This window comes from Typha angustifolia, chromosome 3 (genome assembly GCF_048772165.1).
Source record: "Typha angustifolia cultivar Huaian chromosome 3, ASM4877216v1, whole genome shotgun sequence".
Lineage (NCBI taxonomy): Eukaryota > Viridiplantae > Streptophyta > Magnoliopsida > Poales > Typhaceae > Typha > Typha angustifolia.
The window spans coordinates 5,043,723-5,070,491 of NC_133241.1; the positions used below are offsets into that span (position 1 = coordinate 5,043,723).

At 34.9% G+C, this 26,769-nt stretch overlaps 2 protein-coding genes across 2 annotated transcripts; one reads left to right on the plus strand and one right to left on the minus strand.

Moving 5' to 3' along the window:
• The first annotated feature begins 4,020 nt into the window (after window positions 1-4,020).
• LOC140758491 (cytochrome b5-like) lies at window positions 4,021-6,948 on the plus strand. The gene is made up of 3 exons (XM_073094676.1): window positions 4,021-4,183; window positions 6,293-6,359; window positions 6,444-6,948. Exons 1-3 carry the CDS (start codon window positions 4,103-4,105, stop codon window positions 6,692-6,694), a joined length of 399 nt encoding a protein of 132 aa, XP_072950777.1. The 5' UTR covers window positions 4,021-4,102; the 3' UTR covers window positions 6,695-6,948.
• Window positions 6,949-12,325: 5,377 nt separating this feature from the next.
• On the minus strand, window positions 12,326-22,457 carry LOC140758183 (quinolinate synthase, chloroplastic-like). The gene is made up of 7 exons (XM_073094269.1): window positions 21,536-22,457; window positions 18,120-18,404; window positions 16,742-16,960; window positions 16,355-16,534; window positions 13,956-14,468; window positions 13,232-13,393; window positions 12,326-12,823 (listed from the first exon to the last, which is right to left on the minus strand). Exons 1-7 carry the CDS (start codon window positions 22,301-22,303, stop codon window positions 12,755-12,757), a joined length of 2,196 nt encoding a protein of 731 aa, XP_072950370.1. The 5' UTR covers window positions 22,304-22,457; the 3' UTR covers window positions 12,326-12,754.
• Window positions 22,458-26,769: the final 4,312 nt, after the last annotated feature.

Consider the following 26,769-nt stretch of genomic DNA (forward strand, 5'->3'; position numbering starts at 1 on the left):
CTAGGAGATGATTATCAAACATTGATTGAGTTTTTGAAGTTGATGCTTAGGTGTGAGACAAGAATAATGGAACAAAGAACAATACCTACTAATAAGGTGCAAAGAAGTGAGCCATAATCAGACCGAGCTGAGCAAGTTTGATATTTGGGTGAATCGAGCTTAGACATGATCATCAGGCGAGCTGGGCTTTTCGGGCCAACCGGGCTTAAGTATTTGTTCACGGCCCGACCCACTAATTACTCGGGTCGGGCCGAGTTTGGGCCGAGCTAGAATAGTCTAGCCCCCGTTACCGCCCGTCGGCCCATGAGAGATCGGGCTAGCCGACCGGACCCACCAATCACTCGGCCCAACCCACATTTTAGCTATTTTTAGAATATTTTTACTATTAGCTTATTTTTAAAAAAATATTTATATTCCTCCATTTAAAAATAATTAAAATTTTTTAAAGGTGTGCTTAAAATAATGCAAAACGGTACAATACCAAAATATTTTACTATAGCAATGGTAAATTACTGTAATGGGCAAAGTACTGTAGCAGAACGGACGAGCCTAGTTGTGGGCCAAACGGGCGGGCTTCTAGGCCGGATCGGGCGGGCAAAGCAGCGCCCGTACCGCCCATGGGTAGTTTGAGCTCGGGCCGAGCCGAGCCAAAACCAGGTCCAGACTAGGCTTAGCTCGATCCAAATCGGGCTGGGTCGGGCGAGCACGAGTAGGCTGGGCCGTTTGATCAAGTCTAATCGAGCTCGAGCCTCCATTAGTCGGATTGTCTCGAGTTCGAACTAAAGCTTTAGCTTAAATATTTTTCATTTTGAGCCGAGACAAGCTAACTCAACTCGCTCAAACTCGGCTCACTTACACTCTTATTAAGGTGCATCAATTGCTAAGGCTGCTTCTTGTTTTCAATACGAGCAGATGCCTAGTGGCCTTATCTCAATTAATCATGCATAAAATCAGAGTTTTTATTGGATCAATGTTTTGGGCAATTTACATGAAAAAAAAACCCCTTCAGTTATGACATTAACAGTTTTCAACTCAATTTTTGAATTACGCCCTAACAATGTTAAAAAAGATTAAATTGTGTTCTAAAACTATACGTGAAGACTATGCACTTTCAATTAAACCAGTGTCTATAAGACTATAATGTAGCATCTTTTGATCATATTAGTAAATATTTGTACCGTTTTCTTAATTACCTAGATAACTTCTTAAAGCAAGTGAGTTTTATCATGTCCACTGCCATTTTTTTACTGTTCAACTATGTATCAAAAAGTTCTTTGTCCTCATTAATAATGCAATCGCACTAGCCGTTGAGCCGAGCCGAGCCGAGCTAAGCTTTTTTAGCTCAAATTGAGCTTGAGCTCGAGCCAAGCTAAGCTTTTCCATCTCTTGAGCCGAGCCGAGCTGCGCCCAGCTCATTCAAGCTTGGCTTATATTTTTAATTTTACTAAAGTATACATCTAAACGTAAGCTTTTAATAAAAAAATCTACTTCATTGGAGGATCTAAAGATTGGCCTAAAAATGACAATTAGTTGTTACTTCACACCTATCTAGTCTATAGAGTATAGATGATAAATAAAACAACATCCACTAAACTAAAGTAGCTTTCAACCATGCCACCATTTATTGGTTTTTATTTGGTCGAATGACATATTAGTTTATAATAATTGTGGTTGGTTTTCTTTCATTTTTATTAACAATCCCTTAGAAAAACTAAAAAAATAAAATGTAGAAGTTAAAATTATAAATATCATTTACGATATTAAAAACAAAACATAGGATAAATTTTGATGATTTTCCTCTTTTCTGATAAAAATATGGACAATTCATTTAAGTAGGTTCTTACAATTTAAATCCATAGGTGGATTAATTCGTCGCATAATTATACAATCTCAAATAACTAGACCGGCTAAAAGTTACGAGATGAGTTGCTAGAAAAGTTAGACTTCTCAAAGTCAAGGAGTTCAAATATTGAAAGGAGTATGTATACACATCCAAACTAGCTTTAGCAACCAAACACTTGGAAAGTCATCCATAGAATCTAAACAACACTTGAAACACATTTGGAACCATTTAAAAAGATGTGTTAATCTTTAGTTTGTTCTTGGCATCTAGAAAGTACAGAACGAAATTCACAAACAAAAGAATAGATTTTAGACTATGACTAATGTTGTTGATGCTGCGTATCTTCTCAAGTACACCAAACTAAAAAAAAAATTAATCAAAGATCATGGCCAGCATAGTCATTTACCTACTATGGAATTTTGTTTAATGATTTTTTTAATCTTCCCACACACTTTGTTGTTAGACTTCAAATCAAATCAACATCTAGTATAGTAGTTAGGTGTGTAACGCTTAGAAACTAATAGCAAGCCGAAATTTCTCGATAAGTTCAGCTCGGCTCAATTTGAACTAAGTTTAAGTTATAAATAAGACTATTTCTAAGCTCATCAAATCTTGTATCTTAGTCATAAAAGAAATTATTTTTTATCTTTAATTTTATGATATTTAATTTGAATAAGTTTCTTATGTTATTTTCGTCTCTTAAAAGTATTAAGATGTTATCTTATAGATGTCAAAATGTAACTTAAAAGGTACTCATTTAAAAACTATTGATTTTGAATGGTATATGTATAAATATGAAACTCGAAAAGGTATACACGAAAATAAGAAATTTTTGAAGGAGTATGAAAACGACTCATAATAAAACCATAATTGATGCTACTTTATTATATTTTTGTGAACCCTTCATATTTGAATATGAATGATGATAGTCTACAACCAAATACCAACACTAACTAGATCCAATTAAACGTTCAATTTCACGCCTAAAAAAATGAGAGCAGCAAGAACACAATCAGTCTGACATCCCGGTTGAATCAGAATCATATACTTCTTCTTTCTCCTATTGTTATAAGGAGACTAAAATAATTTTTACATTTTTATTATTTATAAATAGAGTTTTATAATTTAATGAATATATATATATATAGAAAACAGTTTGGATTAGATTTAAATAGTACCATAAAAATATTCCGTTAAGTAAAAATATTTTACTTATAAAATCACTAAAATCTCTTTATTTGAGCATATTTTTATAATTTTCTTAGTATAGTTAATTTAACGTAGATATTTAATTGAGTTTAACTAATTGATCTAACAATTAGTTATTCACAGTACATATTTGTTAAATTATAGAGCTCGATTTATAAATAGTAAAAATATAAAATATAAATTATAATTTTATTAAAGACGGGTCTTCGAGAGTAAAAAAAGCTAACAATTCCGTGGGCGTCCGTTGAAATAGAACACCGTTTTGCAGCCCACCAGAGACCTAAAATAAAATAAAATAAACAATTAAAAATAAAATCTAAGTAGAGAAGTTGCAACTAGTAAGACAAAGCAATAAAGATCGGCCACCAACCCCCCCACCCTTGGGAGGTCGGATTGAAAGATGCAGCAGACCAACAAGAAGTCAGCCAACTACCCACCACCCCACCGCACCATCATTTTTAATTTACATCCCTTTGGATTCTAAAGTAAGCACCAGAATTTCAAGCAGTGAAGAAAAACCCACTCGAGAATCAAGAATAAGAAAGGAATCTTGGGCCCAGTTGTTATTGGTGGGAAATGTTTAATGTTTGACAAGCCACTAGGTGACTTTTAATCCACATGGATAAATTATTTTTAAAGATAAAAAATTTATTAAGCTTCAAATAATAAATAGTTACAGTATAATATACAAATGAAGAATAGAAGATAGATGGTAATTTTAAAATAAGTTTTCCACTTGGTTGAGTAGTCAAAATTGCTCACAGCTTTGCCCGTATTATTCTACGTGGTATTCAGGGACCTAAATTGAAGTTGGTAAATAAATTTGCTGCTCACCTACTACTCAACATCAATCAGTAAAACATCGAGGAAAAGAACCGTCTTTTTCAGTAATCCTATTTATTTTTTGGCTCAAAAATTGTTAGTTATATAGAGGTGGGCTTACCCCCACCTAACGCATCTTTCGTACAATTCTTGGCTTTGGTTGGGATCTTAAGGAGGGAGGGAGAGAGAGAGAGAGAGAGAGAGAGAGAGAGAGAGAGAGAGGAGGAAATGGGTGGAAAGGTTTACACTCTAGGAGAGGTTTCAAAGCACAACACTCCCAAGGACTGTTGGCTCATCATAAACGGCAAGGTATCATCCACCGGATCTGTAACCTTTGTGTGCATATTGGTTAAGTTGTAGATCTGTTGATTAGCTTGCATGTGATTCAATCGTTATTGGGTCTTGTAGCCAAATCGATTTGGTGGATTCGTATTACCTAGATGGTAGGAATTGTTTTTGTTTTCCTTCAGATTCTGGTATAAAGTTGATGAAAGGATGGAAGATTTTTGGTTTCTGAAAGGTGCCCAATTTATTTCTTTTGGTTACAGAATTTATGTTTCAAATGATCTCAAAGAAACTGCTTAACTTTGAGAGTGATGGGAATTCCAATGATTTTATGATGTTAATCTTTATTCTCCAGTGGCTCAATCTGAGGATCGTTTGATCCAATAAGATAGGAACGGATTTTACACGCTGATAATTCTCAAATGCTTATCTCCCCAGTATTTCTATTTTCTTGTGTACGAAGTATCACATGTTAGTAAGATTGGAGATGGTCTAGGATGATAGGGAGAGAGGAAGGAACATCTCTGGATAGAAAGGGAGGAGAAAGTGGTATTGATATTGTGCACCTCATGAGCACAGCGGCGAGGAAAGAACAGGGGGATAGAAGGGAGGAAATCTTGTCTTAGGATATGCATATCTGTCTCAAATAAAAACATAGTGATTAGACACACGGTTATTGAGAATGAAAAAGATCCTTGATCACTGGGTTATTGAGAATGAAAAAGATCCTTGATCACTGCATTTTTCACATGAACAAAAGGTGCCCAACAATAAACCGATAGATCGCAAGGATTTCCCAACTGATGTTGAGAGATCCATCATGGTTAATATTTGAACCTGTCCACATATTGAACATGGCTTTTGTAGTCAATGTTAGCTCCTCCGGTAACCGTTTGGCACACTTACTGATCTGGAGGGTCAGTTGCCTACTTCTCTGATATGCGATAAGAAGAAGATTTTGCCTCTTTATATGATGTTCCTCACCACCCTCTCCAAGATTCTCCACTGCGTCTTGATCACCTATTCGAGAATTTGACTTTACAGTGACTTGATTGCAATAATAGGTGGCAACCCAGATCAGTAGGTGATCCAATTAGTGTTACTTGTCCAGCATAGAGCTAGGCTAGAGCAGCAATTTTCATGTGGATTGTTCACCTACATATACTTTTAAATTTTAATATGCTTGTGATAGTAGAATCGATTAATTGCATGCCTTCTGGACCTAATTAGTATGGAATGCTCCTAGTCAGTATGTTGGGCAGTAGAATAGCCTAATGCACATATGCAATCGTCATCTGCTGGCATAAACTCCACCAAGTTTTTATAAACTGGTGAGTTTTTCATGTAATCTAACCAACAGCTGTATTTGGAAACTGAAACTTATTCTCTTATTCTTCTTGTTGATGTGGAAGAACCTAAAAAGGTGACGAAGAAATCATTTAATATGGAGTATCTGGTGTAATTTATTAAGCATATATATATATATTGTTTATGCTTTCTTATTACTACACACATGTACTTTATCTGAGGACCACTGCAAATTTACTCTCAGATCTACACACATATATATTGTTTATGCTTTCTTATTACCAACCTCATTGAAGGCCTCTCAGATCCTTACCACAATTATAGAAAATTCTTTGTTACTCTTTGCTTTTTGCGCATCTATTACGCAGATCTTCTTTCTCCTCATCCTGATATTTGATCTTTGAAGGAGCATCCTATCAGTGTTATGGTATCCATGCTTTGACCCCTTTTGTGTCCCACATTAGAAACCTTAATGCATTGTATTGCATATACTAGTATCCCTGCCTTCTTTACCTAAGCTCCAGTGGTCAACAATAATGTCTTGTTCCAATTGTCTACTGTATGATTATCTCTTAGGTGCAGAGGATATTTTACCTGCATCTTTCTGGTCCTCACAAAAAGATATTACGCAAAAGCACATAATTTATCAGGTTTTGCTGCTAATTAAAATGGATTAAGTTTGTAAACTAATTGCTGATACAGTAGCTGATGAACCAGTTCGGTGTTCTGAATATCATATGGATGAGTACATTTCATCTTCATCTAATTTTTAATTGTGTCTGAAGAATACTCCATCTTGATATTTTCTATTTTCTTTTTGGACAGGTCTTTGATGTGACCAAATTCTTGGAAGACCACCCCGGGGGAGACGACGTCCTGTTGTCCTCAACTGGTATATCTGTCTTTCTTGCGTGCAAAATCCAAAAACATTAAATCTAGCATCCAAATTCTCATCCATTAAATGATCATCTTGCAGGGAAGGATGCAACAGATGATTTCGAGGATGTTGGTCATAGCAACACTGCTCGAGCAATGATGGATCAATACTGTGTTGGCGAGATCGATGCATCAACTATACCCACCAAAGTCAAATACATTCCTCCCAAGCAGCCTTACTATAACCAGGACAAGACCCCAGACTTCATTATCAAGCTTCTCCAGTTTTTGGTTCCATTGGCGATCTTGGGATTGGCGGTTGCTGTTAGAATCTACACCAAAGCAGAGTAATATACCTCGATGCAATTCAACTCAGAAATAAGTTATAAGACTATTAGTAATCTCATGTAGTGGCATCTTCCTGCGAACTGTAGTGTCTCTTGGTTGTGTTCACTTGTGGCTTGTTCCAGAAGTAATTCTGCTCATCCTCTGTGACTGTTTCATGATACTGTTCTTTCACATTTTGCATGTAATTCTTCTCTCCAACATCAGTGCCTCATTGAAACTAAAGATTTCTCATCTCAATCTGAGTTTCTCATTGCTTACGGATTTTGTTACATGATTTACAACCGGAGATTAATTGAGTTTCATGTCATCCATCACAATTATGAACTAGTTAGGTTGCAAATGCGTTTGAGCTTGAGACAATGTTCTTGAAGTGCTTTACTTCAAAAGCAAAGTCCTAATTTTTTTAGCACAACTTGGTTGGTGACTTTGCAAGTAGGGTTGGTTTTGTTTGAATGCCAACTGTTATGTGAAGCAGGGAATTTAATAGCCTCCAGTGTTGGATTTGTGCCGATGCTGCTTGGCTAGCCTGTCAAATTGTGATTAGATGTAGCTCGTAATTGACATCCTCCTAGTGGTGTATATATATATATATATATATATATATATATATATATATATATATATATATATATATATATATATATATATATATTAATTTCTTTTGAAGAAGCGGTAATTATGTAGTTATATGACAAAGACGGAAGAGAGAGTAAGTAGATAAAGAGTAGATATTGTTTTGTAATCGGAATTATCTTTTTCTCTTGTAATTTTTATTTAACATCCTCACTTTTGACTAACGTTGATCAAATTACTAAAATACCTCTACCATTTCCTTTTATTCTTTTTTATATCCTTTCACCATTTTTCTTACCTACTTTCTCCATCATCACCGTCACCATCATCGCTATTGCTACTGCCGAGCCCCTCCCCATTGGCTTGATTCCGACGAACCCAAGAGAAAAAAAAGAGAGATAAATAGTGGAGGAGGAGGGAGGAGGCTTACCGGTGTTGGTGGCAGCAGTAGCAACAGTAACCGCAACCGGTGTCGGCGGGGAGGAGGAAAAAGAGAGTTTGAGAGTTTCAAGGGAGAAGAGAGAGATTTAGAGGGAGAGAGAAAGAAAAAGGCACTGAGAGGGGTGTTGGCGACAGCGATTGTGAGGCCCGCTGCGTTAGCTAGCTGGGCAAAACCGAGCCAGCGACTAGGGTGTGTGACGCCCTCAGCGCACGCTAGCGCCCAAACTTTCTTGGCACGAGGCTAGCCACCATGTGCTATGAATTTTTTTATTTTTTTATTTTTGATAGGTTGTTACAAATATTCTCAAGTAGCTAGTAGTATGTTTACTCGCTTGCTGACACAATTTGATGAACTAATGATATCTTAACTACTAGTAAATCTAAATAATAATGAAGAATAATATAATACAAACGCAAGTAAATCAAGTTTTTAATGATGTGTGTATCACACTATGTATATTTGTGAATAACAATATAATGCTAAGAGCCAATGTTTTAAAAGCGGTCGCAAGTTGCAGTTCTTATCACATCAGCGCCTAGGTGAAAAGCAGGTGCCGAGCAGCCAAGTAGTGTAATATTTTTAATAGATAAAATTTGAAAATAATTATATGTATATATATAAATGTTTTAACAGTATAGTACACTAACATAGTATACTAATAGTATTTTATATGATGTATCATACATACTAATATAGTATATATAAAAAGTTTTAATTGTACACCACACGAATATATTATATAGTATATAAAATTACTAATTATAATATTAATATATACTAATATAGTGTATAAAAATTTAAAATAATCTCTCCAATTGCTCTCTCCACCACTCTCCTATATCTAGTGATAAGATACCTACTTTCTTATCTACTAATGATGAGACGCTCGCTTTTTCGATAGAGGAGGCGACGATAGCGACTTGCTGAAGGAGGAGGACTAGGAGGTCAATGGAGGGTAGGTTGGAGGAGGAGGACGACGACGCAGCGACACCTTGCTGAAGAAGAAGATGGAGATGGCAGTGTCGACGACAACTGCTTATCGAAGGAGAAGGAGGAGGTCGATGCAAGAGGAGGCTGAATGCGGGGGGACGGAGAAAGAGGTTGAACGCTCCTTCTTAGCTCTCTCTCCCAAAACTCGTTAAAAACTTAATTTGTCGTGATATGAGAGAGAGAGAGATTTGAGATTTGAGATTGAGAGGATTGATGTGATATAAATTTGACAAATTTAAGCTAGAAGAAGACCCCACAAATCTCTCCCCTCCCCTCTCTCTCTCTCTCTCTCTCTCTCTCTCTCTCTCTCTCACACACACACACACACACACAACTCATCCCAAATTAGACCACATTGTTAGCTACTAATATTTTTAACAACTGTGTGCTTAGGCTGGCTCAAAATTCAAATCAAGTTTTATAAATAAGCTCAGGTTTAGTTTATTTGATGCAATTTATGTTGGATTGAATTATATTATGGGGACATTGGATTCGAGTCTAGTTATCTTATTTATTCTGCTTATGTAGTTTAATTAGAATTTAAGTAAGTTAGAATTTATTTAATTAGCTAACTTCGTTAACTTCTACGTAGTTTTAAAAAAATATTCTACAGATATTTATTAGTTAACCGAATATTATGAGACCACTCGGAGAAGATCAAAGACGTCCTAATCTACGACTTTCGCATTCAAGGTTTCTCCATATTATGACTCTATCGATGGAACAATAAAGAAACATTTTGAGAAGGACAAGGGAGGCTAATTTAGTTAATTCATGTTTATCTTTAATGTAGATCCTTAAGGTAAGCCTAGTTAAGTTATGTAAGCTACTAAGGCAATTCATATAAATATCTAAGATAAGTTTAATTAAGTCATATAAATCTCTAAGACAAATTTTAATTCGAGTCCTATAAACCTTTAAGACTAAGTATGAGTAGGGCTTATTGTATTTGATCTTTATATATAGAGAGGCTTGGTTTTATTCATACAAGCATTGAGAATTAATTGAGTTTAGTTTTTCTTATTCTTATATTTATTATTTTTATCATAATTATTAGATCGTCTTTATTTTTCTAGGAGTAGATCTAAGTTAGAAACCTGAATTCTACCTCCAACTCATAGCCACCATCACTTTCAGCAGCCACCCTACTATACGGACGTCCACCACCGCCCTTGGCCTTCCACCACCCTCCGACGACTATCGTAATATCGGATATTTACCATTTTCCTGTTCTAACTTTACTCTACTATTTTAATTATATCTTTTCATCAAAATAGTCAATTGATATAAAACTAAAGCCATTAGAACCATATCCCATGAGACTACCACCATTTAAATTTTATAATTTTTTTACGTCCGAATTGATTCAAATCTAGTCTATAACATACTTAAGTTGAGCAGAATTAAGTTCGAGCCCAAGCCGCTAGATTCATTTCGACACCCCTATTTATAACATGAAATACCCTGTATATAACCCAAAAAAACTCTGACCCAAAACCTATATATAACTCAATTAACTTTAAAATTTTAAATATCTTGTACCACCCCCAGATGTTAGATTTATGTGTAATGTAGAAATAAATAATGTAAAAGTCACAACCCTTTACTAAATACGGACCACTCGGTGAGAAGGAATCTAGCTATAAAATAGTTAGACTCTTACGGGAGATTATCTCTATATATATATATATTATCAGTTATTATACTAGAAAAACGTAAAAAGCAAAACAAAAAAGTCATGCATATCTATCCGGTGGTTGGACATAATGATTTAAATTGTCACCTTCATAATTCATTGCATGGTTTGCTGAACCGGCCAAATCCAAACACAATCTAGGCCCTATTCAAACTCTCTATCTTACATTCTCTCGTTTATTATTTTTTTTTCATCTAGCTCGGACAAACTTTTACAAACTTCGGTATATAATTTTTTAATTTATTTTTTTTTCTCAGTTTTTTTATTTTTTTTACTTTCTTTTTTTTTTCATTTCTTCTTTTTTATTGAACTATGATTTTTTTTTTCTTTTGTTTAATTTTCTTTCACTCACTCTCTTTCTAATTTCTTTTTTTTTTCAATTTTTATTACACCATACTTTTTCTTTTTTATTTTCTTATTTTTGGTAAAAAAATTTCCAAATTTTTTTAGAGTTTTTCTATACTTTTAAATAATATTTAGAATTTTATGTATTTAAAAAGTTTGATCCAATCTAAGCAATCGATATAACTAATCCGACCAATACGCGTTATTTTTACGAAAAGCCAATCCTGATTTTTCAAACCTTGATTAATGGAGCAAAATAAAAGGACAAGCAATTCGTTAAATGCTTTCGAAGAAGCATTTTATATATATCTCAAAAAAAAAACAATGAAATGGCTTTCTAAAAGTGTAGTATTTTTGAAATAACTTATAAAAATGTAGCATTTTTAAAAATATTTGGGACGGGATAGGTAATTGCGTTATAAAAAAAAAGTCCTTATCCTATCTTCCTAATAAAATGGTACACATATATATGTACCTGCCATAGAAGTGAAATACCAAGCAAGATGAGAGTATTAAGTTGGTGCATGCATTAGCACAGAAAAGTATATGGAGAGATAATTGGTAAAGAGAGAAAACTAATTTATTGGATTTCAATTGAAGAAGGGGAACGACAGCCTCGGCAGCCTCGGCCTCGCCTGCACCCTCTTCCTCGTCATCGGAAAAAGTCTGAAGAAGCTTAGGAGAAACATCTCTTTCGGCAGCCTCCCGAATCATCTCTTTCTGCTTTTCTTTCCCAACCCGGTTAGTCTTGGTATGCACTGTTCCACCCTTTCTCTCTTCAAGGCCCCTGAGATACAAAGGCCTTCAGTTACCGCTTCGGGAAAGTGTATATGCCTGTGCTCATCCGTTAAAGAAATGGCTCTTCCTACCACAAACTATGTTATCGAGTATGAAAGGACAGAGAAAAGAAATGGTACCCCTCTCAGCAGATCATGGGTCAGCACGTCAAAGATCGCTTTCTCCCTTTTATGCGAGAATCAGATTGGAGGTAGTTTGCAATTCCAGGTGAGTGTTTAGATGGTACAGAAAAAAAAAACTCATGTTGTACCGAGAGTTTTAGAACCGAACTCGTGTTGTATGAGAGTCTTACTGAATCTTAATACCAGTTTATCTTAGAACATCATTAAGTTTCCATTTCTTAAAAAGTAATTTATTGGACCTCAAATCTCTGTGTGATTTTCTTGGGTATTGATTGGGAAGGCAGCATTTCCAATGAATGGATGCCGTAGGAGCCATAAGTTAAGACGACCTTTTATGCCAAGTAATTCTCACTGAATTAATAATTGCCATTAGTTCTCATAATTTTGTAACATACATGTCAGGCATCTTACCAGTAGGGTAAACAAAAAGTAAGAAGTATAATAGAATATGTAAACCAAAATCAACATTAAGTAATTCAGACAATATGAAAAAAGAAACAACGACACGTACTGGTGCAGAAACATTCAAAAAGAAAATAAAATTAATAAACAAGAAGGGGGGCAACATATAAAGTCATCGGGCAATACGCCAAAACGAACTTTGATGGCAATCAAACTACATTTCCCCCCTACCTAAACAAAGAAAAAATTCTAGTCATAGACTAAAGTACGACACTAATGAATTGTTTCATTTTAGTAGCAGGAAATACCCTGTTAAATACAAGAGTGAAAGACAACCTGTGTAAATTTGTCATGTAGGAATTGGTGCCTGGCCTTCCAAAACAATTATAATACATACAGTAGGCGGCAGACAGACTGTTTTGTATTTTTGAGACTTGCAATCGCAGTATGTACTTACTATATAGAATGTTACACATAAAAACTATGTGATGCAAAGCAAAATAACTTCGGTGATTTTCTAGGAAAGGAAGTTTTAACTGGCAAGAAATATTAAACCACATACTGCTTTCAACATATGAACGTCCTACTCTCCGACGGATTTCTGGTGGATACCTTCAATTGTGGCAGCTTGCATTAGGCACGTATCCAAGTCAGATTCAGAAAGAAAGTTAAACACAAAACTTCAGATTCAGTTGTCATGATACTGCTTCTCCAGTCTGACTAAGAATCTGATGAACAAGCATTTCGGACAACTTCCCTGTTGCCTGAAATTCCAGAAGAATGAAATACAGAATCAAACAGAAGTCTTAAATTAGACTGGTCAATTAGAAAAGTAAAAGGGTCAACTGATCAAGTATATAAGAAATATCAATGGCAGAATGGCCATTAGTTTGTCATGGACTCATAGTATTAATAAGTTATAACTTAGATATGGCGATTCTAGTGTAAGCAAAAGGACAGCTGTCATATAATAGGAAAACCAATGACAGGATCGAGAATTAAAATTTGGGTAGACAAGAAACATCTATTCCTTACAGTGGGTTAAGAAGTTATCTGATATAATGAGGTTTTGAATCTTAAAGACTATACTATGGATTATTAGAGTAATGCAGGGTTACTGCATTTGTGGAGAGAACAGAAGAAAAAATAAATAAATAAATAAGAAAGCTAACCTGGAACTGTCTCATGTGCAAAATTGGCTCACATCCAACCTCTGCAACTGATTTTCCAAGAGGAGTTGTTGCATCAAATCTGCCAGCTTCATAGGCTGATAGAGTATGGCCTTCATCAGGAAGTTGGTGGCATACTCGCAGTAGTGAATTAAGAGAATTCATCTGCAAACACAGATAGTAAAAGCGAGTCTTAATACAGAACTGAAGCAATCACATATTTTTCTATGGTCTTTCACAAAACAAAATAAATAGAAAACACAAATACTCTGAAACCCAATATTACTACCCAGTAAATGCAAAAAACAAACCAAGCATGAATGCCAGAAGAATTTGATGACAATAAAATGGTCTTTTGAGCCTAAATTAGATTTAAAAAGTATGGGTGTATTTGGCAATTCTGACTCCAGTACATATAGCGTATCCAAGTAAACATTGACTAAAACACAGGTTAGCAGGATGTAAACTTTGTGCAACTATCTCAGTGAATGACAGTGTTAAAGGTTGTCTAGTTTCCATCTCTTGGCCATCATAATTCACAGGGAGAACCTGTAAAATTAAAATCTAACAATTATATAAACCTATAATTGCCAAGATGCTAGCTTATCTTGAAAGGAACCCTGTTATTCCTACTTAGGTGGGAAAATTTTACCAAAACCTTTTTTAAGAATAGTTTTTCTATAAAAGGAAACTTCAGAATAAAATCCAAGCATAGCAGGAATCTGACCTTCATGTATGGACAGGAAGCACACCCTCCATGAATAGAGCATCCTTCACCAGTTGCCACCCCAGGAACAATAGCAAGTTTAGCTAGATCACTTGCTATAACAGAACCTAGCCCATGAGGCCCATTTACAGATGTCCTGGTCACTGAGTCAGATGAGACTGGGAATACTATCTCAACTTCAATTCTTGCTCTTCCAGAGGAAACATCTGAACCCAGCAATTCTCTAACTGCAGCAACAATGGAAGTGATCATTCCAGATTCTGTTCCTAACACAAACTGAAGGTGATCATCAACATTCCTATCCAAAGCTTCCTTCAACCTGCTTCTGATGAAATCTAATATATTCTGCGTGGAGCCCACGACTCCCATTCCTCTCCTCTTTGCTTCCATTGCCAAAGAGAACATTTCTCCAGGGACTTCAAAGTGAGCTGTAAGGAATGCATCACAGTACAGCTCCTTCAATTTTTCCACTACTTCATGACCAAACATGTCATGAACAATGCAGTTGCCTTCCTGAAAATCAACAGAATTAAACAATCCTTTTAAGAATATATGCATTGCATATTTAAGATAGTGGTAGTTCGAACACAATGCAGAAAAAGAAAGCCTTTCATTATTACAAGATGGCATTACCTCACCTAGTGCATCGAACGTCAGATAAATAGGTCCACAATATTTCTAGTTATAGAACACACACTAACTCAATAATTTAACACCATGAGGAGAATTATTGCCACCAACTGGAAATTAGAAGAAAATTGAAAATTAACATCTCCCTTTACAAAACATATAACAATTTGACCTAATAATTGTCATGTTGGTGGTACGGGGATATCAGTTGGCCTTCTATCTAATAGATGTTGATCAACGCAATTTGCACATGACTACATAGCTATGCCAAATAGTCTCTACTGATTCATCATGGTGCAGCTCAAAGTCTTATTGGGATCCATACGATGCAACACGGGATTGACACAAGGGATGATAGAGTTGGCAGGTGGCACAAGTTGGCATAGGGCAATCTCTAGATAGTATCCAGTATCTTTGTTGTTCTCTTACCACCTCTTTGAGGTATCAAACTACACAACCAGTTCTGCTCGACAAAGTATACTTCGTTCAACTTCAATCACAATTTTTTGTTCATCTCCTTCCATTCTATGTATTGATCAATTTAATAACACAACATGAAAAAGAACTATTCGTGCCTACCATTATCCATCAGTAACATCCATTCACATTAGTTTCTATTTTATCAAAATACAATCATATCATGTGAATATTAATAAATGATCGACATTATAGAAGACGCAAAAGTTTATTCTAGTATAAGCCTCTTTATACTAGTATGATAAAAATACAACCACTAATTTGAATACTGTTCTCCCAGGTTCTCACCAATGCAGGTCTCTAGAGAGCACGATGGATGAAGCTCTACTGCCTTTGCTAGAGGGGTAGTTCTATTGAGTAGAAGGCAACATCAAGGCAAGAAGTTTTACCATGACACAGTGAATTACTTCTCACAAACTAGTAGGAATGAAACCAAATATACTATCTATAATGGCAAAACAAACTTATATTCTTTATATACATAAAGAGAGATTTGGAGTGTGCAAGTGAAAATGCGGCTTTGGAGCACACTTCATGCATAATAAAGATCTTTCTTACCAAAACATTTTATAAAATTTTGAGTCTTCAAAGATCCAAATATGGTTTTGTTTTCACTTCTCATTTCGAAGTTGACCCTATTTCAATTTCACTTTGGTTTTGAACTCCAAGATACAAATGTTTTCAATCTTAACAACTTGCAGTCTTGCAATGAATTTGGTGGCATCGATTCTTCTTGATGAGTTTCTGCTATTACATTTTGAAAACAAAAAGATAAAAAAGAAGGAAAAAGAAGCATCATAAATGTATCATAGGAATTGGTGGCAGTTTCGTTATATTACTACTCTTTTCATTATCAAATGTTGCAGCTTCTTCTCCACTCTAACTAACTAGGCAATGACTAGAAAAACCTATCAGGTCAATATAGATTGAGATTCAATAAGCTTTCTTGATGTAATAACTACTAATCTATTTTAGGTTTCACTTCAGGTTTCTCCGAGGCTCACTCATATATTTGTTTAAGTTTCTGATTATCAATTTATTGTCTCTGAAATTATATAAAGCACACTTGCTGTGTAACCTCAATTTCAACCTTTATTACCATGACTGATGATAAGTTGACTTCACATTGACATAATAAGGAATTAGATTCTTTTGCAGTAGCATTTCTCATTAATAGTTGCAAATATGAACAATTAGAGATGAGGAATTTATAAGATAGCAAGCAAAATCAGGAATGATTAAAAAAACTTTTAAGTGCAGAAATACAGAAGGTATATAATTACTGAACAAACCTGATAATAGTGTAGGCGTGGTAATAGTGATTTGATAGAGTTCCTCTCATGCTTCGGATGTATCTCTGCAATCTCTTCATCTGACATGCAAGCCATTTGGTGAAACAACTCAGCTATATTTGCCCCCATATAAGAATCAGGACCATACCAGACATTTATGTCTGGTATCTGTGCAAATGCCTGAGAAATATTGGATTGGATGTAAGAATAACTGAGAAAAATAAGTTCGATAGCTGATCCATAAAAAGGTTCATGAGTATAATAGCAGCCTCAGAAATGTAGAACTGTTTAGGAAAATATTATAATTTCAAGAATGAAATGAAGTGTATAAAGAATTAGACAAAGTACAATAACAGTGTCTGAAGTATGCTACAAGTATTTACATACCTGCAATATAGTTTGCACAACATTAGAGGAAGTACAGGTAATCGTGGGAACTAGTTCATGTCCATGAGCTTTTGTCTCTAAGGAAGTATTTATGTATATCACATGTAAAGAAGGAGGAGATCTTGAAGCTGTCTCAAGAAAATGCATGTATCTAGGGCTTGCTGCAGCATCTGCCAAAGAGCAGCCAATTTGTTCATCTGACATCCTGTAAACACCAACCTGCATAAAGCCAAACATGCTTAGGTTACTGAAAGAAAGTCAAAAACGGAAGATAGGATAACTTATGTTAACAGTTTATACATCCATTCACTGCTTAATATTGCAAGATACTAAATTATGTATTTGGCCAGCAATCTAAACCAAAGGTGATCTACCAAGAACAGCTAATACAGAAATGGTATGGATTCCCAACAGCTTTTGCCACATAGCACTGAGTGCACATGTTCTCATAATTTTGATATTATGGCTTTTGCAACATAGCAGTAAGTGCACATCTTCACATAATTTTGATATTATGGCTATTCTCACATAGTACTGAGTGCACATGTTCTCATAATTTTGACATTATGTTCTTGTTACAGTATTTGAATGAAGGTTTGTTTAGCTCCCTACATCAAAGTTATCACCTCTCCCTGGTATAGCCTATTCCCATGTCTAGAGAAATTTCTAGAGGGTTCAGTCATGGGATACAAGCCTAAATTGCAACAAGAAGAAGCTATACACAAGCCACCAACTAATTATTAAGCTTTTATCTACAAAACTTAATGGAACCTTCGCATCTTGGAATTAGCTCCACCAGACACCATGTTTCTGGGAAAACACTTAGATGATCATGATGATGAACATTATAAGTATATGGTAACAAATATTCAGAAGTCAGAACCATGAGGAAACCACACACTCATATTGAGTCTATAAACTGCGCAGCTGCCTTACAAGACAACCCTTCCATCCCACCAAATCTAGCCTTGCTGAACAAGAGTATCTAATTAAAGAGTTATTAAGATGTCAAAATTTCAACCAGCACAGGACGTCTAACAAAGCACAACTGAATGTTGAGATGGCTCTTGGAATAACTAAATTATTTTTATATTCTCAATGTGCAAAACCATTTCTTGAACATGTAAACAATCATAGGATTCAAAAACATGATGCACATGGAAATCGCCTAATACATGTATATTTATACTTTTGATAGTATAAATCTACATACAAAGGGAAATATGAAGTATGCATGCATATATCAAGCAACAGGTAGTGTACATAAAACAATATAAAATTAAAAGTTATCTCCTCTGATAATTCAGTAATGTATAAAATTAAAAATTATCTCCTCTGATAATTCAGTAGTGTATAAAGAACCTAGAGCCGCAAATACCTTTTCAAAGCCGGCTTGATCAAGTATTGCACGAACATTTTCTGACATGAAGTCTACACCTAGTACTGTAATATACTGACATCCGGCTTCCGCCATTTTGACAGCAGTATCTGCCATTACCAATGAATCGGATATGTAGATGTGTGGCCATTGCTTCTTTGCAGCAGTTAAGATGCCCTGGACCTCAGGGTCCATGTAGAAGTGTGCAACAACACCAATCTTCTTCTCCCTAAGCACATTGACAAGTTCCTTGATCTTCAAAGAATCAGGGGATAAAAATTTTGCCTGCAATTCAACTACAATGGTATGAGCATATTCCCAAAATTTCAATTCTTGAAATAATAGTTAAAAGTATGCCTTTTCCTTTTAGAAGAAAATAAACAATATTTTGTATGTTGATATAAACCTTAAAACCTAGGAAACACAAATAATTTTGTACTCTCGCCATGTCCTTATTGGAAACGGTACTTGATGAATACTTCCAGATACGTATCAGATACTCCCGTAAAGTGTCAAATTATTTAAAACTAAAATTACTGTTCTAAATCCTTCTCGGGTACAATTAGATTTTCAGAATTCCCAGAAAGTTTTCAGATTTTCAAACTTCCAGAATTTCAACATCTCAATCAATTTTCAGCAATTTCCAACAATTAATGAATTTCAGTTCTTAGATACTCCGAGATTCTATCAATATAAGACAAATTGAAGGAGACTACTACCTTTCATTTCTTATCAAATCTAAAAGGTTTTCTCTTTGTGAAAAATATTTGAGTTTGCATGTTTATTTTATTATCTATATTAGGAAATCATGTTACTATGGCCAAGCTCTTATGATTTGCAAATTAAATTTGCTTGTTTATCTTACATTTGAGTAATATACTATGTAATATACCAGACTTTTATTATGAATGGTAGTTCTTTTAATGGTTAAATTGGAGGTCTCCTTATTTAAACTATCATAAGTGACATTAATTCCTTAAACACCAATGCAAATAACAAGCAATCACCTTAAACACCCAGTACATCCACAACCAGTTAAGAAGTATCAAAAGAAAACTGTCATTTACAAAGGATTCGATGGATTTAGGAAAAGCAATATTGACATCTATAGCTTATAAAGTAATAAAGTCAATCCACAAAGTAAAACATCTTAAATCACCACTACAAATGATAAATATTTACTTAAAGTCTTAAACTAGCCCACACCTGCCCCTCCAGCCCTTCAGTGCACCCACCACCAAATAACAAGCGCCAAAAGAAGAGTTCCCAATATTATAAAGAATCTAGTGGACTTTAGAGAATGCATATAGACTTTGAAAGAACCATTTTGAGACAGATCCCCAATTCAGAGAAATTTAAGAACCTTTGCACAGGGTGTTTTAATAAATTTTCAAAACCAACAAAAATATGAGCAACTTCACAAGAACTTACTTAATTTCAAATTTCAAAATAAATAAATGCACACAAACTTAATATCCTCAAAAATTAAAAAGAACACAGAATAGTTATAAAAATTCAAATCACACTAAACTGAATAAGGAAATGATATTCTATGTCAACCCTAAGTCCTTCTAAACTAAGCAAAATATTATTCAAGCAAACTTCCATCCGGTGCTACATTAAGAACAGTTGAAGCTTAGTATAATGCACTTGTCAAATGACCTAGCTGAAACTAACCAAGGTTTGTTGTGACAAAGGCAAGGAGTATGCCGATCTTGGCTCAGCATGGTATGTATATAGCTAGCACGTGTCGTGCCGAGCAGTGCTTTGGCACACTAAAAATTCTTCACAAGTCAAAAAATAATTTTAAACCTTTCTAAGGCCTTATAATAGGTTGTAAGGTCTAATATAAAGTCCTCCAATACTGGATATTAGTGTAACATATGGAGTTAGATACTAATCTCATCATTTTTCACAGTTGGCCAGTTGGGGCAAATAACTTCCTATTTTAAAAGAAAAAATCATTTTTCCTATTTTTTCACATAATTTCAAAGTTGGGGCAAATAACTTCAAGAAAATCAAAATTTTCTCTTTGATTTCTAAAATTTAAAATATAATCTATATATAGATTAAGCAACACAATAGAAAGAGGCATCAAAAATGATGAAATAGACCCCAAATTAAGTTTGTTTAATATAAGATATGCTCAATTCCTAGTGGCACGTGTCAACGATAGTGGCCATGAGAAAGTATCGAGATACTCCTCCATATTGGTGCGGATAATTCACTAGCACATATGTATCTACCCATGCTGATCATGTCGATGGGCATGAGAATCCATAAAACCAACAATTAAACCTAGATAATGATTGCATAAGCATTCTCAAAATGATAACAGCTAATAAGATATTGGTCAGCATAAGTGTTATACTTCAAAAACAATGAGAAACAAGATAACATATTCATTAGTTATATTCTGCATCATTAAACCATTTTCTCTTAAAACAGAAGTTTGACAAAATCACAAAATTGTAACAACCAACCAAAGCATATAAGAATAAAAAATGGTGTACACAACAGAAAAAGTGATTAAGAGACATATATAATTTAAAAATAATAATGGAATAACAGGACACTTGGTCATTGTCTGCATTAGGAAAAAAAAATTGTCAAAAAGACCAAGTAATTGCTAGTAATATAAACATGGTTTACCCCTAGTAATATAGACGTGGTTTACCCCAAAGGAAGCTGCATGCTTGCTAGGAAAGCAACTGTGACACTAGTGTTCTGTTGTTGGTATAACAAGACCTGGGTATACCTAGTAGTTTTCCACTTTTCTATATTCCATATCTTCTCAAATTTCAAGAAATTCATTAGTTATATCATTATTGGAGTTCTGACCCTTGCTTTCAACAACATCTCTCTTCCTCAGCAGCTGTGGAAAAGAATAGTTGACATATTCCAATTTTTCCTGTGAAGGGTCTGTGTACTTCTAACCGATGGGGCTTTTCTTTCTTTATTTGGTCAAGGATTTTATAAGCTCCATTAGTAGTGACATAGCAAGATCCAATGTTCTTTCACTCTCGAAACCATAGAGAATTCTTTGATTCAGTTATAAGGGAACCTTAGGGCAAGAAAATTTAGAGAATTCTTCTTAGTTTACTGTGCACAGATCGAGTAAATCAAAGATAGATTCAGCAACTACAAGAACAGCAATTCTTACTTCCAACTATCTTAAGTAGGAAGGGAGAATTTAGGATAGAGTTATGATTTTCTATAGGCATATTACGACATACTAACTCATGATATGATATTTCTGAAAGCATTCAATGATTTATCAGGCACCAGTTCATAATTGAGAGCCAACAATATTTTTCATGAGCCGTAGATAATTTGCAACCAAGCAAACATCAAAGGCGACTCATTTTCCAAAATTACGGAGGAAAGCGATCGTTAAAAGTCCCAAGGCAGCTCACCTGAGCTTCTGCATAGCTTCCCTTCGCATGAATCCCGTCGACCCCGATAACCAGCGAAGGAAACGGCTCAACCGGTGGCCTCCCCTCCCGTGCAGCGATCAACGCCTTGGTCCTCTTCTGCATGCTCATCAGCACATTGTGCCACGTGTTTATCCTCGAATGTGTCCTCCCAGTCAACCCCACCACGTTCAGATCCCCAAAATCCTCCGGCCTCATCTCGAGCACCTCCTCCGGCGAAGCTCCGTCAACGACCGACAACAGACAAGAGCAATACCCCTTTGTGATCTCCGAATCAGAGTCCGCAGTAAACCGCATCCGCCCGACCTCATCCACGGAAGCCGTCAACCACACCTGCGCGGTGCACCCCATGACGCGGTTCCGGGAGACGCGGTCCTCCTCCGGGAACGGTGGGAGGGCGGCAGCATAAGCGATCAACCGCTTCACGCGGTCAATCGGCTCAGGGAGGGATCTGAACTCATCGACGAGGCGGCGGAGTCTGGCCCGCGCAACATCAGCGGCCGGCGGCGCCTCCTGGGATGCAACAGCGGAGCAAGAGAGGAGAGACCCGGGAGCCGATCCAACGGTAGGGTTAGGGTTAGGGTTACTGTTTCCCGCTTGCAAGCACTTGACGGCGATGGAGGAGAGCCGCGGCATCAACTGCCTCGGCCGCCACGCCGTGGAGTGGATCGGGATACTATAATGGTTACTGTTCGGGTTAGGGTTTGGGAGAACCCTAATCCTAGACAAGAGAGCGGCAGAGGAATCCATCGCAGCGAGATCTGGCAGCTCTCCTCCTTTGCGCTGGTTCGGTTTGTGGAGAGGAAATGGCGGGGTGATGAGGAGCGCGGTGTATTTATAGGGAGGGGAAGGAGTGGAAAAGGAAGGGAGGGATGTCTCGAGGAATGTGGTGATCCGAGTGGGGTCGGATAAATGGGCGGCTATCCTTTTGGCCAACCGAATAAACAATATAAATGGGTAGGAATAAAAGTTGGAATAAGTGGAAGGAGGGGAGTAAGGCGTTTTGCCTCATTAGTGACGACTGTAATAATGAATGAACAAGGTCGGATTAGACAAGATTTTGGTTGCTTTTTTCTTGCTTCTTTCTTTCTTTTCTTCTTTTATTTTCTTTCCTTTTGCTTCTGTTGACCTGAAATAGTGCTGCGATAAGTGTGTGTTTAGTTGTGTCGCAGGAGGAGATAAGGAGAGTAATTATCTTCTTTAGGTTTAAGGGATGACTAGTTTTCTAATTTTAGTTCGGTATTTAGTTTATACATGACTAATAGATGTGAAAATACTCCACAAAATGAGAGATGATTAGACAAACAACATCATTAGGAAACACTAAAGTTCCTTTTACCCTTTCTTCCTTTAAGACTACATAGCCTTTAGAGCAGTACCATTGTGCTAGAGGAAGGGAGGTGTGGAGTTAGGGCTCCACCTCCTCCCATCCTCCTTTTGTTTACCTCTCCTTGGAGGTGGGAGTAGAAGGTCGGAGCCGGGAAGGGCCGAGCTCTCCCTCACTATTTCCTTGGCCAAGCACGAGTCATGAGTTGCTTAGTGAGAATGGAGGGGTTTTTTGTGGTTCTTCCCTTCGTTGGTTTTGGTTCCTAGAAGGGAGGGTGAATTCGCTCCCTTTTTCGTCAGTGATTTGTTGGTGGCGACTGTGGTGGGTTTATCCTCATTTTATATGATAATAGATTGGTGATCGCCGAATCTCAGTCTTAGGAGATTCACAAGGCTATGTCTTATAATGCTAAATGGCGACGAAGCGGCAAAATGATTTGAGACTTCTTCTGCTTGTGAATCTTCTAAGACCATGTTTTATTTTTGTATGTCTGGTGCTTTTGGACATATTAAAAACACGTGGTAAACAATAGTAAACGAAACAAGAAGAGAGATAAAATATAATTGTCCCTAAATCCTATAATAACTTTTTTTCTTATTTAATTTTAGAAGTTGTTAAATTAAATTGGGTTTTAAAGGGAATAGCCTAGATAAACTGGTATAAATTGTTGACAAACTAATGAACTATGACTATGCTATTCTCTTTTAAAATATAGATATTTTATCTCACCTCCATGTACATTTGCTACTGTTGAGCAATTGTCAGAAGCCTCCATTTAGATCACCAATATATTAAAAAGTTTAACCTACCTTATTGATTTTTCCAAAAGAAAATTCTTAAAAGTATTCAGAAAAACTCCTGAGTTAATTTAAACTCATATTAGCTTAATATTTATTTTATTTAGCTTAATACTTTTAAAATTGTAAAGTTACCCCTACTATCTAATTATGTAAAAAGTGTTAAATAAAATGTTATGAGTAATTTTGAAAATTTTAAAAAATTAATTATAATAAAAGGGAAGAATTCTGTTCTGTTATGCTAATATAGGGATTAAATAAATTCAGGGGCTTTTCTGAATACTTTTGATACAAGAAAATGGCTTTTTTAGGAAAAAGAAAAACAATATGGTAGGGCTTGTACTATAAAAATCCCATAATGTAGGGGCTTTTTCTGCAAATTTCCCTCAATGAAAATAGCTCTTTGACATTGCATCCGAATAGATAATAACAAAGAAATTATTAAGAACTTGGAAATTTTGAATTCATATATTATCCTAATAGCAAATTATATCATAATTTTAAAACATTATAATTGCCACTATATTCTTTAAAATAACATAATTTCCACTAAAATCTTTATTCTTTTTCAGAATTACTATTATGGTTAATTTTTAAAAAGAATATTCCTAAAAGATTATTCTTAAAGTTAAAATAAATCCATATAAGTAATTAATATATCCATTCCTAAAATATTTATCAATAATTTCTACTTCACATAAGATAAGTTATATTTCATTGTACTCTGATTTTAGGTATAATATTAGATAAATTTTAAACCTTTTATTATAATTTATGCCAGTGGTAAAATTAATTTTTTTTTAGGTTTAACTAATATTATAACATTCTTAAAAGAGCACAATAATTTCAGTGATAATTTTAATATTCTAAAATTTAGTGGCAATTATATAAAAACCAACAGAAAAAAAAAATTAAAAAAATAGATGCGTACTCCATTCTAGAATATAAATACTATTCATTAAAAATTGCAGCTTATACGACACGTTAACCTAATTACTAATTTATCCTTGGTATATATCCTATCAATCTATTTTATATCAAATAAAAAAGAATTCATATTAATTTTATTAGAATTTAAAATATATTTTTTTCATCTTTTCTTTACTTTATATCACATCAAAATTTTGATTTTAAGAATATAATTAGCCTGAGAAGAGAAGGCAAGATTTGAATATTCACATAATAATAATAATCTCTTTCTTAGACCCCAGAAATTGGAAGGGAAGAATCCAAAAGGAAGCTTCTCTTCTTCTCTTTTCTCTTCTCGGCCGTGATCATGAGACGTATAAAATTCCACCCCCTTTCCGTGATGCGGTGGTCCCACTTGTTCCTATCAATAGGAAAAAGAGAGCAAGAAAGGGGAAACTTTATATCAACTTGGCTCATTTTTGTATGGCTATCCCTTGATGCGTGTGTTAGGTTGTGGGAGTAGGTGGTAGTTGTTAACTTTGTCCCAACTGCTGTCACTGTAAATAAATGTCATCTAGTCTTAGGTTACTTAAATAATGACTACTAATGTAATCATAGGGGTACCTTAAACCTAACAAACTACCATAAGTGCCTCCCTAGTCTTAGGTTACTTCAATAATTCCTCTAATAAGTAGGAGTTTTTGACCAAACTAGCCCTCATTTAAAATAGACTATCCCTTAAACTTAACATCAAAACAGGTCTTTAACGATCAACTCTTCAATGTTTTATGTTTAGAAAACGCTGAATAGGTAAACATTTATTTGGAAGAATCGAAAAAAAAAAATTTAGAGGGGCTACAGTCTTACCTTAAAGAACTCTTCCATATCTTCACAATGATATATTTTATGACTAAAATGGATAGCGGATCACAAAGTTACGATGTTATAAACTTTTTCTTTATATTTTTTTTATCTTTTCTTTCTTATTTAGTATTTTTAACAATAAAACGCGTAACTTTTTAGTGTTTTGTGTGTATTTTTTTTTGAAAATAATGTTCGGTATTTTTTATTTCAATAAAAATATCAGCATTTTACTTTGGGCTAGGTTTTGGTTAGGTAAAATGTTTAACAATTTAATGTTTTATTTAGGGACACAATGAAATAGACCACTTTTGATATTAAATTTGAAGTGGAAGCCATTTCGAGAAAAAATTAAAAAAGGGACTAGGTCAAAAACTAAATAAGTAGCTCAAAATTAGAGTAAATTATAATTTTCCTAAAAAATTATAGAGTTATTTATATTTTGACCCCTCAACTATCGTTTGTATCATCTTCACCCTTGTTAAAAAAAAATGGATACATACATCCATTGAATTATCTAATTTTATCACTAAAATCTCTCCATCCATATTTTATTAAGAATTTAACTAATTTAATAAATCACTCCTCCAAATATTAAGCTCTAAAACGATCTCCTCTAATAACTATATGGTTTATAACAAAAGAGGAATAAATGTTAGTTGGATAATGCTCAAATGATGAGTATTTCTACTTCTCTACAAAAGGAAATAAAAAATAGAAGCAGAAAATTAGGAAATAAGAATATTTTTATCCATCTAATTATTTAGCAAATTTTTTAATATTTTTTCTAACAAAATTTCTAACAAAGGGGCTTAGTAATATAATTAGATAATTGCTATTTTTTTTAAGAGGGTAAATGTGATACTTAGAAATAATTGAGGAGGGGTTTTCAAAATGTAATTAACATAAAAATCAAATATATTCCATCCTATTAGGATCATCTTCGGTAGTAAGAGTGTATGATTAGGTTCACTTGTGTTGGAAAGAAATATTATAATCAGATTTGGTTCCAACTTGAGAGGGGTGTTTGTTGGAAAGAAATATTAAAATCAAATTTGGTTCCAACTTGAGGGGGAGCATTGGAAAGAAATATCAAAATCCTAATCTGTTGATTTGGTTAATCTGTTTGTTATTTACCTTCCTTGTATATAGCAGCTCTATCCTAATCTGTTGGATAGACAAGCTTAATTGTAGGAGAGATTGTTGTAATCTCCTCCTATTTATGTACTTGATTCATCTCAATGAAATACACAATTTCCTCATTCTAATCTTTTTACATGGTATCAGAGCTAGAACCTTAGTAACTAAGTTTTATTGCAGTC